This window comes from Dunckerocampus dactyliophorus, chromosome 13, assembly GCF_027744805.1.
Source record: "Dunckerocampus dactyliophorus isolate RoL2022-P2 chromosome 13, RoL_Ddac_1.1, whole genome shotgun sequence".
NCBI classification, from domain to species: domain Eukaryota; kingdom Metazoa; phylum Chordata; class Actinopteri; order Syngnathiformes; family Syngnathidae; genus Dunckerocampus; species Dunckerocampus dactyliophorus.
The window spans coordinates 14,277,350-14,296,797 of record NC_072831.1 but is presented as its reverse complement, the minus strand read 5'-3'; the positions used below and the strand labels follow the sequence as shown (position 1 = coordinate 14,296,797).

The window sequence follows — 19,448 nt, the reverse complement described above, 5'->3', positions numbered from 1 at the left end:
CGCTAACGTGTAGGCTAATGTTATGGTTTTATCCTAACCTGGCTTTGGGGTTGTGTACCTAGCAAAAGCATTGCTAGCTGCGTAACTGTAATTTCAAGTCACACACAAAAACACTGGTAAGTTCAAATAAGTTATTTCCATGTTAGTTGCTGTGAACCACTCACATTTTTAACTGGCCCAGGTTCTCCCAGTTGAACGCCGTCGTCCATGTTTGTCGTGGTTACTGCGGCTAGCTAGCCATCAACAAGCGTCACCAAGCTGGGCAATGGTCGCCATGGTAACGATGGCCCGTAAATCCTGAGACGCGGTGATACAATACAGTACACAATTAAAATTATATTTATATTGATTACTTCAACCCAACGTGTCTTCCTTATTATTTAGCTAGTAAAAAACACAGTGCTTTCTGCATAACATCAGAAGTACACTTCTTGTCAGTATCACATGTGGTAAGCACTATTGTCCACTAGATGTCAGTGTTGTGCACGTTTTGAGCGTCCATCGTCACTGGCTTGAGCAGCGTCTCAAAATAACTTTAACCATTGTTATTTTGCTGGTACTACTAGGATCCGTCCAAAACGCGATGCATATGTATTGAAGTACATCTGGTCGGTGTTTAATGATACCTGTTATTCAAAATTGGCAATAGTTTTCTTCCTGTTAAATACCAAAGTACCCAGCATTTTTTTCAGAGATTACAATTCTGATTTGCGTCCAAGACAGACGTCACTGTCCGAGCTGGCTCTCCACATAGCTGGCCCTCCCTCACAAACGTCACGATTGGAGACTATAAAGGTTGAGCGAGAGAGGGGTGCCTCATGCAGTGTTGGAGGCTGGGCTGCAGGCTGAGTTAGACTCCACGCCAGTAGAAGGGCAGTGACTCAGTCAATGGAGAGACTGATCCATCGTGCAGAGTGTGGCAAGTGAGGGATGCGATGCCTGTATGAGTCCAGGTGGAATGAAGAGTAGGATCAAGAGTTTTGATGCAGGGTTGAGGTTATATTGCGCCATGGCACGGATTTGCACTCTCGCAAACGGGCATTTTGCAAAGATGACATAGCACTTGAAAAAATGGGATTCCACCAGGAACAGAACTCACTCACAACCTGAATGAAAAGAGGAAAGGGATTCTAATCACGCCGGAATTCACTTTGGTCGTTTCATTCTTATACCTGGCGGTTGTGAGCAGAGTGAACTATGAATCTGGGTAAAGCACTTTTGTTTTTCCTCCTGTCCAACTGTGTGACAATGATTTTGTCACTATCCACTTGCACCACTGTGGACATTGACCACATCAAGAAGAAGAGAGTAGAGGCGGTCCGGGGACAGATTCTCAGTAAACTTCGACTGACGAGTCCGCCTCAGACAACAGGTCCGAGTCAGGTACCGTTTCAGGTTCTGGCCCTTTATAACAGCACCAAGGAGCTAATTGAGGAGCTGGGAAGAGACAGGCAGCAAAGCTGTGGGCAGGATAACACAGAGACTGAATACTATGCCAAAGAGATTTACAAGTTCAACATGATCAATGGTCCTCCAGAAAACAGTAAGTTCATCATGCTCTTATTTCGCAGAGTCAGTGTGTTACTAACCCATCATCACTTTTCATCAGTCATCACTTTAGACGGCCAAACTTCTAAAATGATGACACCTACTGTGTTTATTATGGCCTGTTAGTCGTCCTCTATCGCAATCCACAGTCAATTCCATTAATCATAACCTGTCGGATTTTGAGTGAAATATACGTTTTACTTGTTAATTTTCTATCTTTCAGAAATGTGATATATGCATTTTGTCATAAAATACTGTATAGTTTGTTAGAGTGACCTAATCTACGTAATGTAAGACGTTAGCACGATCCTATTAAACAATGCAAAACGTTGCATTGCTGCAAAATTCTACGAACAGTTTCCAAAATGTAAAACAAAAAAATATTGTTTTATAATATCTATAACACAAACACATTGCCAGCCAGAAGTTCTAACCATTTAACAAATAAAAGCGGACTTCCACTCAGAATGTGTGTAGGCTATGAATAACGTCAGGCTTGATTGCGTACGTCGGATGCTGTCATTTGTTTGAGCGCAGCCTTTACGCACACATGCAAAGGGGAGCACAAAGTAAACGGCCAAATTGGAATGAGCACCATTCCTCATACATACCTCACACCAAAGCCATGGGAACTCCAGCCTAATTCTGACACATTCCTAAAGGGGGGAAATTCTCAGGCAGTTAGCTTCTACTATCCATTGCCAACTCCAATACCTCATTTCCATTTTCATGCTGCCAGTTTCCTAATATTTTTGATCCTCTTTTATAACTCTCTCACTTCTATTAACTCACTCCTCTTGTAGTATAAAGCAGCAGAGTTATCCCAGAGTTTTCATCCAATTCTCTTGTTCATCCGTGCTGGTATTTCCTGTGTAAAGTGCGCTCCATTGATTGTTCCAGACACCAGGAACAGAAGTCCACTATAAACAGCGCTCTGATTCTCCAGATGGAGTTTGTTTTTAAGGTGGAGGGTGGTGTCGCCCATTCAGTGCAAATCAACAGGTGTTTATGCTGGGCTGTGACACTGAGCAGAGCCTCCAAAGCACAAGTCTTGAATCTAATCCATTTCACAGGTCCCACCAAGTGATCCTGACATTCCAAATACACAGCTCAGGGGTTTATCCGCTGGTCAGAGGTACAAGCAGAGCTCCCAAAACAAACACAGGTCTACGGAGTGCGACCGGTGATGGCCAGGTGCCCAGGACACATCACACTGGTCTCATGCCGGAGGTGACAATACCAGACATCAGCTTGACTTTTCACCAGTGTTGGAAATAATGGCGTACTTGTGCCATTATTGTCTGCCAGTAACGTTGCATCGTTACCATTACTGGCAGTGAAATGTGGTGCTGTATTATGCAATGATACCTGTGTCAATGATCTGGATGTCGCTTCAGTCGCCATTGTTCACTACTACTACACAGGAGGCTAAATATTTAGCAAAAGTTGTGCAGGGAAAAAACTGCCCCCTAGAGTTTTGATAGATAATTGCAAGTCACGAGCTCAGCCCTCAGCCTAATCTCATGAAACATCTCTTAATAGCACAGCCACTGCAAAGCTAAATCCAAATTATTTTACATATTTTGAAGGCTTTTCCAAAAGTAATGCGATAATCACTTTCCCTGTTAACTAATTCCATCTCTGAAGGAGTCATTCATTTACGAAATCAATTACTTATTTGTAGAAGTAACTAGTAACTGTAGATAATTATTATTTTGTCAAGTAAATTGCCCAACGCTACTTACTACTGGCACCAACTAAACTGCATCTCCATGCAGCGTATTATTACCCAAAAGTGTGCCAACATACATTAAGTAGCAATTTTCTCCTACTTTCCATGATATAATTTTAAAGAGAGCAGGGCATGTTTCGGCATGTAGGAACATAATGTCTGTCACCTTGATAATTCAGTTCATTTTCATTCCCACTGGATATAATGACTTTTACAGTCAGTGTTTTTGGAAGGCGGGAGTATGTGGGACTACATTCAAGTTTTTCACGCCCAGTTAAAAAGTTAAACAGAAAGCTTTCTCTCTCATTCTTCTTGCAATGGCATATATTTCCTATTTATGAGCAATAGCTTCAAAGTAATATGTCAATGTGTCTAGATTGGCACTGAAAGCATTTTGCCATTTGAACACTTCTAAACATTGACACTGAGCACAAGCGGCTTATGTAGATCTTTTCACAGCGGCTTAATGCAAGTGCATGGGATTTTTACAACTTGAGATTGTGTAACCAAGTGGATAATCACATCTGCACTGTCTTTTATGAGGTCAAGGCACTTCAGCAGCTGGCTTGCACCTGCAGCCTGATGCTTCCTATTTCCTTTGTTTACCACTGCAAAGCTCTGGAGAGAGTGACATCACAGACTATCCCCCAGGCGACAGCAGGAAAGTGAGGAGATTCCCTAGTTTTTTGTTTTTTATCAGATGTCGGACAGCAGAGCGTAGGAGGATCACCAAGAGTTTGTCCTCACACTGGCCTCATTTCTTTCTAGAGGCCATCTTTGCTCCTGTCATTGAGAATCAACACAAGAATGAGCTCCAATGTGGCTACTGGGTGTTCATTGCTGCAGTTCATCAAAACGCTAATAAAGTTAGGGAATCTGTATTCGCCCTTATAGAGTGGAACCTCTATAATAACTGATACTGTAATAAATTCTGTCGTCAACTTCCAAGTTCTTCTAAGTTCTAAACAAATTTTCCCAAAGGAAGTAGTGAATTCAGTTGTTCCAGGGCCAAACTTCTACCATCAGAAAAACATGTTTTAACGTTTCTGTCTCTCTGCATCTCCAAAGTACACTTTTTTCCAACCAAAAAATATAGGAACATCCCCACCGGTTAGCAGATGTTGGCAATAGTGGTTTAAAAGAACAGATTGAACAAATAAATTCCTATATTTGTGACAATTCAAAGTTGAAATTTAAACAAAAAAATTCATTGGACCTGAATAAAATGATGGTGCTCGTGGCGTTCACTCACCGCTGTCTCGTATACACGCACATGTCCGTTGCGTGTGCACATAAACAAAAGCAGTCTCAGAGAAACGATGGACAATTTGGAGTCATTGTGTGGTTATGATAGGCTATACATTCAATGATAGCGTTAACAGCTAAACTTTGGCAAATGACCATCATTAGCTGACCACAAACATAGGAACTGCGCCTCTGTGTGACTTACATGGGGCGTGGCTTGCAACATCGGGGCACGAAGAGGGTAGAATATACAAATTTGAAGGTCAGCGCCCTCCATGCAGTACCTAACCAAGGCAGACAGCACCGTTAAGTGATCAAATCAATGATTCTAAAATAAAACTAAAATAAAGTCAAACTACTCTTCTTTGATGACAGCTGACAGAAGCGCAGTGAGAGGAAACATACAGGTGTTTCTAGAAAAATACTGCCACCTGGTGGCGTTTCATGGCTACTGCTGGAATTAGTGGTCGGTAGATAAAATTACTTTGGGTACGTAATTGAGAATTCATTATTCGTGTACCTGACGCTTTATGCGACATGGGTATTTTTGTTGCATTTTTGGTTCTATTCTATCTCTGGTATGTTTCTGTGATGGCAGTACACAAAGCTAAAGAAAAAGTAAAACCATCTTGTGGGGTTAATCCTTTAGATGCTCACTCAGCGTAAGTCTCACAAGATTTGCTGACAAAAATTTGGTCCAAGTCCAAATCGTACGACTTTAGGAGGTTCCCCTTTAAAAGTTGATGTTCGATATATGCTGGACATACTGGAGATTGCTTCAGAGGTTTGTGTCAGCATGTGACTCATTCAAATATTGGGTCATAAAATTAGTATATGTATTTCATTTTAATTATGCAAGCAATCCCCTCCACTTGCCAACATGGAACAAATTACCTTTCAGACCCTTGGCAAAAATAAGCCATAATGTGAAATCCACCTAAAACCATTGCAATGGGAAAAATGAGGTCATCCAAAAGGAAACCAAAGACTTGATTAGAATTTCAAATCTCCCATCCAAAAGGGGGCTTTTTGCCTCCAGTGGGGGTGGGGGCAATGAATGAGTGGAGCAAAGGGCTACCGAGGTTTGCTCGTTGTAGATCGTGTGGAAACACTGGACAGATATATGGCTGGTGATGAATGCTGTAAAGGTCAACTATAAATAGGAAACATTTAAAAAAAAAAAAAAAGGTAGTGGAAATGTCAGATAATGACTGGAAGGCCACTGGAATAGGATTATGGGTCAAATCAAGTCTGTGATGCTTCTATGATGACAGATGCATTTATGAGTTTCCATTGTATCAAAACTAAAGGTGTTAAAACCCCCCCTCAGTCTCTAATAGACTTAAAGCTCGGGGTAATAAATTAGCCAGAGCTTGGCTGTAAATGACTGTTTCCACTTTGCTCATAAAACGTTTGCTATGTGCTTGTTTAGCTCCTCGCCGCATGTGCCCGGCTTGTTAGAATAATAACCTATTGGGTGATATGATGAAAAGAAGGGCGAGCCTCGGGTGCAACAGGAAGCTTTTCAGATACACGCACAATGCGGCCATTTATATTCTCTAAATGTCAAGCATGCCACATTATCAGACGTGCACGCGCCAGGGAGGTGTATTACAAGTTCACGCTTGCAGAGCATGTGGAGTCGTTTGCCTCCTTGCTGGTTGCTGGGACGTTGTCCTGTTCCAGCACGTGGGCCCGCACGTTCCTGAGCCACAGCCGAGACTCTGCTTCTTGGGAATATCTGGGCTTCTGTCTGAGCACCTGTGGAGCTGAAGGGTTAGTGGGAAGGGCATGTTAGTGCAGCCACATGCGGCATTTGGTTTTCATTGCAGCTGGGGTCACGCGAGGCATGCGCAGATGCTACATAGCAAGAGCTGTATCCTGCTGTTCATCCATCTAGCGTTTTAGAGCTGATGGTACATCCTGGACTCATCACATGCCAATCACAACTTAGGTTTAATTATCCCCTTGACACGAGTGGTTGGAGCTTCATCCAAATAGAACAAGCCAGTTTTAGGGAATATCGGCTCCTTATAAACTTAATAAACAGCACTACTGTTCTCTTTTGCAAGCTGGACATGTTTAATAGGAATGATACTTTGTGCGTTTGCATTGCTGTTTCATATTTCACGAATTTCGCTACCAAACTGTTAAAAATAGGGATGGTCGATAATACCGGTCGGCTGATGTCGGCATAAAAATGAGATATCGATTTATATCAGTATCAGTGTTTCTGCCAATAATGATATTGGCACATAAGTGATGATGTCGTGCGCCACATCAGTCTAGAATTATTTTCAAGTGTCGCCTTCGGATTGTAAATATGGAATTTGCGATGATTGTAAAGTGCTGTGTAAGTAAGTAAGTTGTCTTCCTTTAATGTTGCACATCAGCTAGAATCCCTCTGGGTCACATGCTGCTGGCGTACCTGCAGAAAAATAATAACATTGATTGTACAGTATTAGTCCAGTGACAGGCTCCAGCATACCCGCAACCCTAGTGAGGACAAGCGGTTTGGAAAATGGATGGATGGAGGGTGGGGTCCAGTGTTTCACACTTGGCACTTAACCTTGTTCTTATATGGATGTTTGTGCCACATAGAAATGTGCAGCTTCCCAAATAGTATCATTGCCAGCATTATTTAATTGGATTCTTATTTGTGAATTGGTCATGACTATTTTGTTGAGACCAAATGTTTACAATAAATCCGGCACTTTTTCTGTAACTTACATTCCATATTGCAATATTTGTCACATTTCGGAAAGTGTTTACAAGAATCCCTCGATTATCGCAGTTAATTGGTTCCTTGAGTGAATTTCCACAAAATAGGAGTGTTTATTTATAAATAAAATATTTTAGTTCGAGCATAGAAACCCTATTTACGACCTTCTAAATACAGTTTTTAACATTTTTAAAGCCCTGTAGACATGAAATAACACCCCTATAGTCACTTTTACTTTTACTTTTTTTAAAATCTAAAATTAGCTCTTTTTTTTTTGCTAATAGGCCACGAAAACCACGAAACAACAATGATTTCTTAATTAATATATTTTTGAAAAACCGTGACAGGGTGAAGCTGCAAAATTTCAAGTGCAAAGTGGTGAGGAACTACTTTATCTGTGCAATGCAACCAGTGGTATCACAGTAAAAGAAGCAACATGTGTTCATTACACAATATCGGTTGCTATCAGTATCAATGATGAAGTGCATCGAATATTGGTAGATTGTGCATCTCTCAATAAAATCTATCTATCTATACTAGTCTAGTAGAAGAGACCCATTCTAGAGGTCCACTGGTTCTGGGCACAAGTATTTGAATCGCCCATGTTATTGCACTGGTAGCAGCGAACCCATGCAGGCAAAAGGACAACATGCAAACTCAAAAAAAAAAGGCACCAATTCAAAATCTTTTTTGCTACTAACCACTAATCCACTTTGCTGCATTAGCTGCATCCGAAAAATACTCTGAAAATCATATGAATCACCAGAAGATAAACAAGAATATCCTCGGAAAATAGGCTTTAATAATAACCTATCCAATGAGGTAAGAGATGAATAAAGGCTTCAAGGAGTTTTGCCAAAAGCAACATTTCAGCTTCGAGTCCCACATAAAAATCTACTGTTTGAGTCATGCTTTTCCATTTTACCTGCAGATGACCTCCCCTACTGCCCAAAGGGGATCACTTCCAAGGTATTCCGCTTCAACGTCTCCACCATGGAGAAGAACTCCACCAACTTGTTCCGGGCCGAGTTTCGAGCTCTGAGGATCCCCAACCCCGGTGCCAAGAAAAACGAGCAGAGGATCGAGCTCTACCAGGTGTGTGAACTTGCTAATGCCCCCCCCGCCACCAGGTCCGACAGTAAGAGCCTGCAGTCCGAATACATTTATTTTATATTAGTCCAACTCCCTCTGTAGTACTGATCATTATTCCATATGCTCATGGATTGTGCATTAGAGCACATTTAAAAGCCTGCACGGCATCTTTTCAGATTGCTAATCTGTTATTGCTTTTTTACGCTGACATTCTCAAAGCTGCAGTCCTTCTTTATGGAAAACAAGCCATCATTTTAGTAAAGCTCTCCACGTGCATTTGTGTGGATTTAATTGTTTTTGTAGCAAGGAGTTTTTTGTAATTCAGTTTCCCCATTAATCTCCCGTGAGAGCCTAAGAGTAATGATTGAGTTGCTACATTTCCGGCCAGGGAGACAAGCGTCTCCAGACTGCATCCCGCCTCTGAGGCCGGTTCTGGATGCAGATTGTTTCCAGGGGTCCGTAAAGAGATAGAGGCAGGGTTACCCACTGGGGGAGTAAATGGACCTTGTCACTCCATCGCCCCCGCACTTTTCACGCCAGAGCAGATTGGCAGAGGCCTGATGCTAGCGGTCCTCAGACCCTGCTTCCCACAGGAAGTTAGATTACATTCTGATACTTTTTGGGACCATGGTTAGGCCAAGGTACTCAAGCAGACCAGATAAACACAAATCGGTCTGGGGCGCTGGTTGACCTTCGACTTTTTTCCTTTTGAAATAATGGAAATAATCTGTTCCATGATCATGCTAACACCATCAAACCCTAGTTACCTGTACTGTAAGAAACATTTTAACACTCTCTGTCACGCAGCTGTAGAGGGAAGTTAACCTCTGTTAATATTAAGGTATAAAAAACTTAAAACAAAAGAGATGCTCGATATTGGCTTGCCGTTTTTATTTTTTACATTTTGCTTCAACAAAAGTCCTTAAAAAATCATGACCATTAGTCAACCAAAAAAAACATGTTCTCCTACTATCAACAAATAAGACAGGTTAGACTTAATAAATTCACAATCCAATTACGCTAGAGATAGATAGATAGACAGACAGACAGACAGATAAATAAACTTGAGAAACTTGGAAATAATTCAAGACAGCGGACATACTGACCACAATGTGTGCGGGGCACGACTCGTGTGGAGCACAGCGTCATCACTCGATATCAGTATCGGCGTAAAAAACAAATCCGATATGAACGGATATCTCATTCATATGCCAATCAAATATAATAACATATTGTTCGGCCGATATTATCGAGCATCCCTAGTTTTAATTCGAATGACGCATGAGAACAACAGTGAGTGAGATGTGTCTCACTTTGTAAACTTTTTAACTGTCATGCAAGTGGAATAAGAAGCAAACCATGGTTAATACTGAGACGTAAGAACAAAACACAGTGCCTCAACTTTCACAGCAAGTGCTGATGCATATGTTGATGTTGGCATCTTAGTGCTTTGAATGTGAGACTTCATGCACCGTGTTGGTAATATATAATTTTTAAGACAAAATCAAAGAAAAAAAATGTATTCATCACATTTCATGAATCACGTTTCTGAGCTTCTCAACAGTTGTTCAACGATTGTTACAATGATGGCCATTATCTAAAAATTTGCATCGTAAGTCCTCCTTGTTTGTTAACTTGCCCTACCTTGAAGATGAGTGGGTCTCTGTGTCTCCAGGTCACTGCTGTGTGTGTGACTGACAGGAAGAAAAGCTCTGGTTCTGTTGTGGAGAAGCTGTTTGGTCGCTCTCTAGACCCTGAATATATGACGGCTAGTCTTTTCAGACTGTTTTCTATGTAAAAAAAAAACAAAACTAACTTTTAGTTAACTTTTCCATCCATAACGATGGGCTTTCTTTTGGAAAATGTTCAGAAAAACCAATGAAAAAGTAAATGCATACCCAGAGCTAATCCCTTGACGCTCGCTTTAGGCCATGCATGACGTGGGTTTGTAGTTTGAAGTTTTGGGCTTTATTTTCTAGAAAATTGTAGCAGGAATCTGAATTGTGTGACTTTTCGATGTTGTACTGGGAATAAGGATAAGCATTTTTGTTTAGTGCTGTGCAGGAAGTGAATCGAATTGGCGGTTTTGAGCATGATGACATGTTTAGGGGACGAGCGCAGCGCAGAGCTTCATTGTCGTTCAACACTGCCTACTGGACTGTGTGGCACTGCCTCTCTCGTGTGTGAGCTGCTGATGTGAAGAGCAGCCAGGTTCCTATTGGCAGGAGGGTAACATGCAGGCATTAACTTGCAAAATGGGGATATCAACACAGGCAGTCACTTTTTCCATGAAGAGTAGACATTTGGCCCAAGGCATCCTGGAGAGTCTGGCTCAGACAGACAGCTTCTGTGTGTGTGTGTGTGTGTGTGTTTGTGTGTGTGTTAAAGAGAGAGTTTATGCAGCTGGGTCACATTTTCATCCTTCCTTGCAGATCCTCCAGAAAGATGACCCCAAAGCCAAACAGCGCTACATCGGGGGCAAGAACGTCCTGACCAAGGGGATGTCTGAGTGGGTCTCTTTTGATGTTACAGAGACAGTGAGGGAGTGGCTCATGTACAGACGTGAGTAGAGCACCACACCGCTCTGTCACGTAGCAGTGCTGCCGGTATAAGTGCATCAATCCATGCTTTACATCCCTCGCAGAGACCAATCTTGGCCTGGAGATCAGCGTGCACTGTCCATGTCACACTTTCAAGCCCAACGGGGACATAATTGAGAACGTCAACGAGGTGCTAGAGGTGAAGTTTAAAGGTGAGATTGGGTTACCTGGATGTCACTTAGCACTACAGTCGTCCCTTGTTTATCGCGGTTAATTTGTTCCATACACTCGCGCTTTAAATGAATTTCTGCAATATAGGATTCAATGCTAATAAATGGAGTATTTTCGTAGTTACACATTAGGAAACCAGTTTATTACTTTTTAAATACGGTTTTCAACATAATTAGAGCTCTGTAGAAAGCTCTTTATGCTGCAGGGACTCGAGATGGCCGTGAGCTAGCAAGCAGGCGAGCTAACCAGTTAGTCTCAAATGTATTTCTTCTCAACTTAAGAAGGTAAAAACGTACCACTTCCACAGGGGATGGGAGGATAACTTTTTTCAATCTATCATGTCAGACCGGTCATGGCTGACTTCATGCAGTGTTAAGGTAACGTAATATACGGTAATGTCTCAATGTTTTGTGTCATTACTGCCACCTAGTGACCAGAATACTACATATCACTTGCATTTGTTTGGACTAATAATAAACAAAGTGTTTATTCATTGATTAATTTCTGGGAAACAGGGAGAGATAACTGAACCACGATATTGCGAGAGACGACTGAATTCTTATTATTATTATTATCATTCTTGAAACGAAAAGTAATTTCCCATTTAAAGTCCCCTATTCTGCACAATTCACTTTTTAATGATGTCATAACAGTGATATATGTCCCTAGAAGCATGTACATGAGCGCCAAACGTGAGAAATCTCCCTCACTTGTTTGCTCCACTTTAGAGACAAGAGGCACCCCAAAAATGCTCGCTTTTGAAGTTCCGGATTTTTATGACGTCATGAAATGAAAACTTCATGGACATGAAGCGCCTTCAGCTGCACGAGCCCGTCCCGTGTGTACACACACCGCTTAACAAAAGAACTGTTTCGGAAAGGAAAAAAAGGCAGGCTTCACTACACGTCATAAAATGAAGCCTGGAGCTCTGCCAGCTATTGGTCGGTCAGCTACTAAAGACTAAATTATGCTACAGGGGAGTTGTATTGCCGGCCCTTCTGACGCCATCTTGATCCATTCGTAGCTCTTTGGCCGGGAGCGAGAACTTGACGTGCAATTCCCCACCAGAGTGCTAGGGGCAGTGTTTTGCTGAGAGTGAGCAACAACAAACCTCTTTTCTCTTTGGTTATTACCATGTAGCTTCCGGTGTAGTAGCAAACAATGGTGACTGAAGTACCATCCGCATAAAATTATATAGAACTGGAAATAACGTTGGCAGAAAAGCCGATCAATCACAGCTTCACGGTCAATGTCGCCGTTGACGCAAACAAGTTCCGCCAGAGGAAAAATAAAAATTAGGAAAAATAATATATTTTTAATGTACTATGGTAGTGTTGCTAATGTTTGTGTCCTCCTGTCCCACTCCTTAATGTTAAGTTGTTCTATGTGATATTTGGCATCTATTACGTCTGTCAGAGTTACAGTATATTTGTAAAAAGTGAATAAAGTGTCATAAAAAGTGTGGGCAAACACAGCAGGTTACATTACATTACACTTTCTTCCACCTTTCAATGTCCCATGTTTGGTGCTCTCAGGCAAATTCCAAACGATCAGTTTTGTGGCGTTGAAGGAGACGAGGCCTTTTAAGATATTTTTTTTGTTCTTAAAAGCCTTTTCTCACAGATGCCGTTTGATGATTATTGGACCTCACTCAGCACCAGTAACAACCTTCATTTGGGCCGAGAATTGTCCCGTGTCTTGACGGACAGCTAATGGCTGGTGACATTTCTTTGGGTTTACCACTTGACTTTTTTTTTAATGAAGATTTTGACTTCTAAATGCTGTGGTGTTGAACTTTTGATCAACTGCTGAACGGTTTTTAATGGTTGTTTAATGGTTTGTTCAAAAATGTTTTTCTCACTTCCAATTTTCTTCTTTTTTTTTGTTGCATTTTGAAGCTCTACTTAGAACCTCCTTAAGATCCAACCGTGCAAAATGTAAATTCTTGCAATTTTTCAACTGGTCTTACTGGTCTTTTGATCAGGGGTGTGGATGGAAGACAGTGATTCGTCATTATAGGGGATCCAACTCAGCAGCTTCATGATCGTTATCCTTAACCTTATTTAAAATCTCCACCAGTCATTAACGTCTTTGTAGTAAAAGTCTTAAGGTTTTAAGGTCTCAAAATCCGCCCAACAACACATTATAGCCCCTCTCTCATTGGCTACTGTACAGGAGCGAAAGTGTATTGTGTATTAATATTAACGTAACATATCCATATTTATTGATATGAATATTTATTTATATTTGAAAAGGTTGACATAACACTGAAAAAAGAGGCGCTATGTTAAATATGTGTGATTTACATTATCATTTTTTTGCAGTACCGCTATATATTTTTGCCATTTATTTCATATAAAGTAAATTTCCCATGCCTATTTTTGGATCAGGTCAGTGTAATGAATGAGTGAAGCTGTGTCATTGTGTTGAGCACACTTATCAGCATGAGCCCCAAGCATGCCTGCAGTGATAGTCATTACTACAGTGATGGCGATAAAGGCTCCCTCCTACGAGGAAATCAGACTGAGAGCATGGGAATGACACTGATCTGGTATCTCACTTAGCATGAGGGGCCCCCGAGCCCCGGGTCCTGGGAACGCTCCGGAACGGGCTTGGCCACAAGGAATGTGCTGCCATGGCGCTTAGACGATTGGCCCTAATTAAAGCAGGGCCAACATATCCACCGGCAACATCTCTCCTGAGATATCTGCTGCTTTTGCCATCAGGCCTAGAGCGGAGGAGCAGACGGTGGGAAGAGGGAGGTTAGGAGAGTGCTACAATGGAAGAAGGATGAAAAGTCCAGTCTCTATATTATCCGTCTGTAAAAAAATGACAGCTGATTATGACCTATTAGTTGTGGCTGCACTAAAAGTCTGTGTGCTTTCTCACTCCGTCCTGCAGGTATGGAGGCAGACTTTGACGATCTGAGCCGCACCAAGAAACAAAGGGAGCAGCTGTACCCCCATCTCATCCTCATGATGCTGCCCCCCCACAGGCTCGACGCACACTCGTCCTCCCGCAGGCGCAAGAGAGCACTTGACACCAATTACTGCTTCAAGTAAGGCCCATTTGCTCACTACATGTGTTACTATGCAAACTGTCAGGGAGTTACAGTGAAATGATGCGATTCGTCTCACTATAAGGCAGTAGAACCACCCAGCCATAAGAATAACAGTTTTAAAGGTCCCATATCAGAGTATTTCTCCACAATTTGAAATGAGTCTCAGGTTCCACAATTTGTATTCGCCGTTTTGTGTGTCTGTAGCTTTAATGCTAATGTGCTGTGTTTGTCTGACAGATTGTCTCGATGCCACTTTTTACATAGACACTGGAACGCTGCACTTGCCTTTGCACGTAATAGATGCCATGTTATATGCACCGAAGATGCCTCAAAGATGCCTTACTCAAAGATGCCTTATATTTGTAGCACATGTAAAGTATGCCTCCTCTGTATGGATACAAAATTGTTATATTACAAAATACCATCTATAACCAAACACACAAATTCAGATAGGCTTCTTAGAAGTTACTCAACATGTTTTATTATGCATAAAATAATATATATTTGATAAGTTTCAATGGTGCAAAAATAAGTTAAAAAAATCTCCGGAGTAAAATAATGTCTCTTCTGTATTAGGAAAAATGGCCTGTAAGAAAATAGTAGTTTATTTTTCAAGTCTTACTGGACAAATAGCTAAAAAAAATATGAAATAATATCAGCTATAAGGATAAGCGGCATAGAAGATGCAGCACAGTGCCCTAAAACCAATTCAATGACCCAATAAATACAATGAAAACTCAACAGTTTCTGAAAAAAAAAAAAAAAACAGGAAGGCCAGGACAGGACGTGAAAACAGGGCATGTCCTGGGGAAACATAGCTATAGCTATGTGAGCTACAGAGCTAACATTACATCCATCCATCCGTTTTCTATGCCGCTTAATCCTCATTACGGTCGCGAGGGTATGCTGGAGCCTATCCCAGCTGACTTTGTGCGAGAGGCGGGGTACTCCCTGCACTGGTCGCCAGCCAATCGCAGGGCACATATAGACAAACGCTAACATTCCAGTCACATTTTGACAGCAACAACATGCTAGGTTAGTCTGTTCGCTGAAGACAGCTCTCACGTCTGTTGCTGACTGATGAAAATTTGCCAGAACTCCAGGGTCCACATGTGTAGTGAGCTTTTTAATGCTTCTTCTCTGAAAAGTGTAACAAATGAGGGAGATGACACATTTTTAGATAGATAAGATAGATAGACAGACAGATAGATAGATAGCACGCTCTACTGGACAAACAACATGATGACATTTCAGTGTCATTGGAAGCGTTGTTTTCTGTCCAAGATAAGCTGCAGGTGTGTTATCGTGATCCAGCTGTACAAGCATCGGGCCAACATGCGGGATGGCAGGCAGGAAGACACTGACACGAAATAAATGTGTTCATCAGCGAGACGAGCATGACAAGTCGGGATCTGTCCCGGCTACTAGAAAATGCTCACCACTTTTACGTGCCAGGCATCTCCTCACCTCCACATTTCCTCTGTGGGGCTGACAGACACCTGGGCCGACTGGGAGCGAGGGAAAATAAGGGCACACCTAAGAGTGGAATTTGTGAACTTCTCTCATCAGGGAGGAAATAGCTGACGTTTACATGGTCGTGTTGTAAAGACCTCTAATCTCCTCTTCCTTCTTGTCTGCAGCAATTACGAAGAGAACTGTTGTGTGCGGCCACTTTATATTAACTTCCGCCAGGACTTAGGTTGGAGGTGGATCCATCAGCCTGAAGGCTACTACGCCAACTTCTGCTCTGGTCCCTGTCCTTATCTACGCAGCGCTGACACCACCCACAGCACCGTGAGACAAACACCACCACAAGTTCCTGTTAAAGTCTGAAACCTTTCTGATCCCTGCTCTGTCCTCTCCACTAAAAGCTGCTGAGCCTGTACAACACCTTGAACCCGGAGGCGTCGGCCTCACCCTGCTGTGTCCCCCAGGACTTGGAGCCCCTCACCATCCTCTACTACGTGGGTCGCTCGCCTAAAGTGGAGCAGCTGTCCAACATGGTAGTCAAGTCCTGCAAGTGCAGCTAAGAGGCTTCAGGGATCACAGAGACACTTCCTGCACTACTCAGGAGCGACTCAAAGGGGTTTGGGGAGCGTCCACTGCCCCTTCTTCAGCCTTGTCCAAGCTCCATAACAGACAATGACAGCATCTGGTCAAGTTGACTGATGGCGCCGTCAAACCCAACAGACCTCTCGGTGACCGTTCCTTAATCGTCTTTCTTACGTTCTATTTCATATTCCAGCATTTTCAACAGCGCGTACCTCAGTCTATTCTCATCCTGTTTTGATCAAAAGAAGAACAGAACAAAACTTGTCTTGGAATGACCACTGCATTCTTAAGGACATAGAAATAATTGCAGTCCAAAAGACGGTGGAAAAAACAGAAAAACGACTGAGAAGAGAGACTGAACTCAGCATGACAGGACACACAGGACACGTTTGGATGTCCAAGCTGGAAAGCAATGCTGTGCTACACTGTGTATTTAGGATTAAATGCTGTTGAATAAAAATGATTTTAGGAAAATATGATAAAAATGCTGGAAACCAACCTATTCAAAGTCGTATTTCAATGTTGATGTTAATACCTCTGCATTGCAACAGGGATGATTTCACTTGAAAGTAAAGCCTGTCTGTTGTATGAGAGCGAGGGATGGGCATTGGACTACATTTCCTTGAGGTTGACTAACAATTAAGCGATGGATTGTCATTGTTTTCTTTTTTTGTATTATTTTTCAAGGGATGGGAGAATCTGTCTCTGAATGTTCTGAACCCCTGTTTCCATGCCAGTGTTGTAAAGAGCAGCCATACATAGCGTGAATGTAACTCAACGTCACGTCAAGTCGTGCACTCCACTTCGCCACATTTTCTTCAAAACAATACAATCATTCACCTAAATTCCTAAGGCTCAGTTAGTGGATTATTATGCCCATCCTGAATGAGAGCATGCAACTGAACACTAATTTAGGTCACAAACTGTAAATTATGTTCTTATTACTCTTGGAACCACCTTTTTTTTAATTAAATGACAGTTGGGTAGATTTGTTAAGCAGTTTTGGAAATTTTGTGTTGTTTTTGTTTGTATAAAGCACTTTAATTTAAAGGGTAACAACAGAGTCAATCCAGATGACCAGAAAGCAGAGATCCACATCTTTCACTGTTTTTACTGTATGTCGAGCGTACATTTGGATATGATCATCAGGTATTTCATAGATGTCTCAGAGTTTGCTACAGCCCCAGTGATTCCCCAAAAAATAGCTAACATTTCCATGCGTGAGAGTTGTAAACAGTCAGGGATTGTCAGTAAACTAAACTGCAGTAGCGCAGTACAAACACAAATACACACTGATATGGAGTCTTGTAAGAAAGCATGCGCCGGTGTAAATACACAACATGACATCTGACATGACGGCCGTGCATTGCGAATGTTACAAGATAATCCAAAAATTGAATATGACAGTCTGTGCAAAAGTCAACAGCAGCAGATATCAGAATGACATGTGTGAAATTCAAGTATTTCATTCGACGTGATCACCAACATATGCTGAATCTATAACTACACAACGACAAGTTTTTATTAACAACACACCCTGAGGTTTCTCTTTATCCACTCACAAAAGTGAGCACACTCCTCACATTTCAGCAACCATTTTTATTACAGCATATCTTCTCAAGGCACAATGCTAAAGAAATGAAACGTGAATATACTTTACAGTAGTCCGTGTACAGGACAGCCTTTAGAACTATAGGTTTACTTTTCATTCAATCCATCTAAATTGCTGGCAACAGAATTACAGAAATAATTGTGTCTTACCTACGGTCAAGCATTGCAGTGGTAGTGTCATGGTCTGGGGCTGCATGAGTCCTGCCGGTACTGGGGAGCTGAAGTTTATTGAGGGAAACATAAAACCCAACATATACTGTGACCTTCGGACACAGAGCATGGTCCCTTCCCTTTGGAAACTGGGCCGCATGTCAGTTTTCCAACATGGTAACAAACCCAAACACTCCTCCAAATGACAAGTACCTTGCAGAGGAAGCTGAAGGTGAAGGTAATGGACTCTCTAGACTTAACCTAATTGAGCACCTGTGGGACATCTTCAAGTGGAAGGTAGAGGAGTGCAAGGTGTCGCATCCACCACTGATGTCATCACGGAAGAGTGGAAGAGAATTCCAGTAACAACCTGTGCAGCTCTGGTCAATTCCATACCCAAGAGGATTAAGGCAGTACTACTTGCACGATGGTGCTCGCACTACATAGTCACACTTTGGACATGTTTACTGTGAGGTGTACTCACGTGTGTTGCCAGCTTTCCAGAAATAAAGGCTGTGTTGACTTATTTCCAAGGACAGTAACTCTATACTGCTATACAAGCTGTACACTGACTAGTCTAAGCCATAACCAAGTTTTGTTTCTGTAGTATGCCCCTTGATATTGGCTGAAATGTGAGCGTTGTACTCATTTTGCGAGCAACTGTATATCCATGAGGATGCTGGTGCACACGTGCACCATTAACCTGCGTTGTGCATCAACATGAGGTTCATCTTTTGTATATGTAATGACACGATAATTTACTCAACATATTAAATGAGGTCCATCCATCAAAAAAAACATCCATGTGTCAATAAATTAAGAGAAGAGTCACAAGCCGTCAGCAAACGTTGCTATAATTAAACACATCCTTTGGCCGGAGAGGAGCACAGAGTCAGATTTGGTAACTGTGTTTCCAACCTGTGTCCAAGTCAGTGTCTAATGCCAGGAACTTGGCAGCGTGCTCACCATTCATGGGATGTCTCTCACTGGAGGTTGCGGGAGGGGTAGCTTCATGTGAATAGCTAGCATATTAAATGCCAACAGGGCATGTGCTGAAAGATATCTGCCAGTGAAATCTTTCCGTGGCATTGATGGCACGGAGAGAAAAAAAGGGGGGAAAGAAAGGGGGAACTGTTGGCGTGGAGACTGCAGTGCAGGCTGGAAAGAGCCACGTGCTCTCCGGCTGCACAACAAATCCCAAACTGCGTCAAAGCTGGGAATTCCGTGCCTGGCACGCCATCTCCTGCCATGTCTGTGGCAGTGTGACAGACAAATGAATAGCGCCCTGGCAAGCTTTCTGCTGCTGTCCTTACCTAGAATACACCTGTGTGGCAGTGTGGCTGTGTGGTTACATGCAGAGACACCTGTCAGGCCAGCAGAGTGGCAGGATGCGCCTCTGGTCACATTGGTGTCATCTGGGACTTTGCTCCCGGGCCGGAAGCAACTTGCGGTACACAGAAAGTC

The 19,448-nt window shown here is 42.2% G+C and overlaps 3 protein-coding genes across 10 annotated transcripts in view; 1 reads left to right on the top strand and 2 right to left on the bottom strand.

Moving 5' to 3' along the window:
- The window catches only part of LOC129192130 (intraflagellar transport protein 43 homolog A), a 16,670-nt gene extending 13,025 nt beyond the window's left edge, over positions 1–3,645 (bottom strand). The window contains exon 1 of one of the 3 annotated variants that reach the window (XM_054795741.1): positions 165–3,645. In XM_054795741.1, the coding sequence (XP_054651716.1) occupies positions 165–209 (45 nt within the window). In that variant the 5' untranslated portion in view covers positions 210–3,645. The remainder of the gene's footprint in view (positions 1–164) is intronic. The other 2 variants (XM_054795742.1, XM_054795743.1) reach the window with 2 other exon arrangements.
- On the top strand, positions 812–19,280 carry tgfb3 (transforming growth factor, beta 3). Its single transcript, XM_054795740.1, has 7 exons — positions 812–1,543; positions 8,179–8,342; positions 10,772–10,901; positions 10,984–11,091; positions 14,012–14,168; positions 15,812–15,965; positions 16,043–19,280. The coding sequence occupies exons 1-7, from the start codon at positions 1,198–1,200 to the stop codon at positions 16,199–16,201; spliced, it is 1,218 nt and encodes a 405-aa protein (XP_054651715.1). The 5' UTR covers positions 812–1,197; the 3' UTR covers positions 16,202–19,280.
- Positions 10,674–19,448, bottom strand: part of ttll5 (tubulin tyrosine ligase-like family, member 5) — an 80,968-nt gene continuing 72,193 nt past the window's right edge. For 5 of the 6 annotated variants that reach the window (XM_054795733.1, XM_054795735.1, XM_054795734.1 and 2 more), the window contains one exon: positions 10,675–19,448. In XM_054795733.1, coding sequence (XP_054651708.1) covers positions 19,396–19,448 — 53 coding nt within the window. In that variant the 3' untranslated portion in view covers positions 10,675–19,395. The other variant, XM_054795739.1, reaches the window with a different exon arrangement.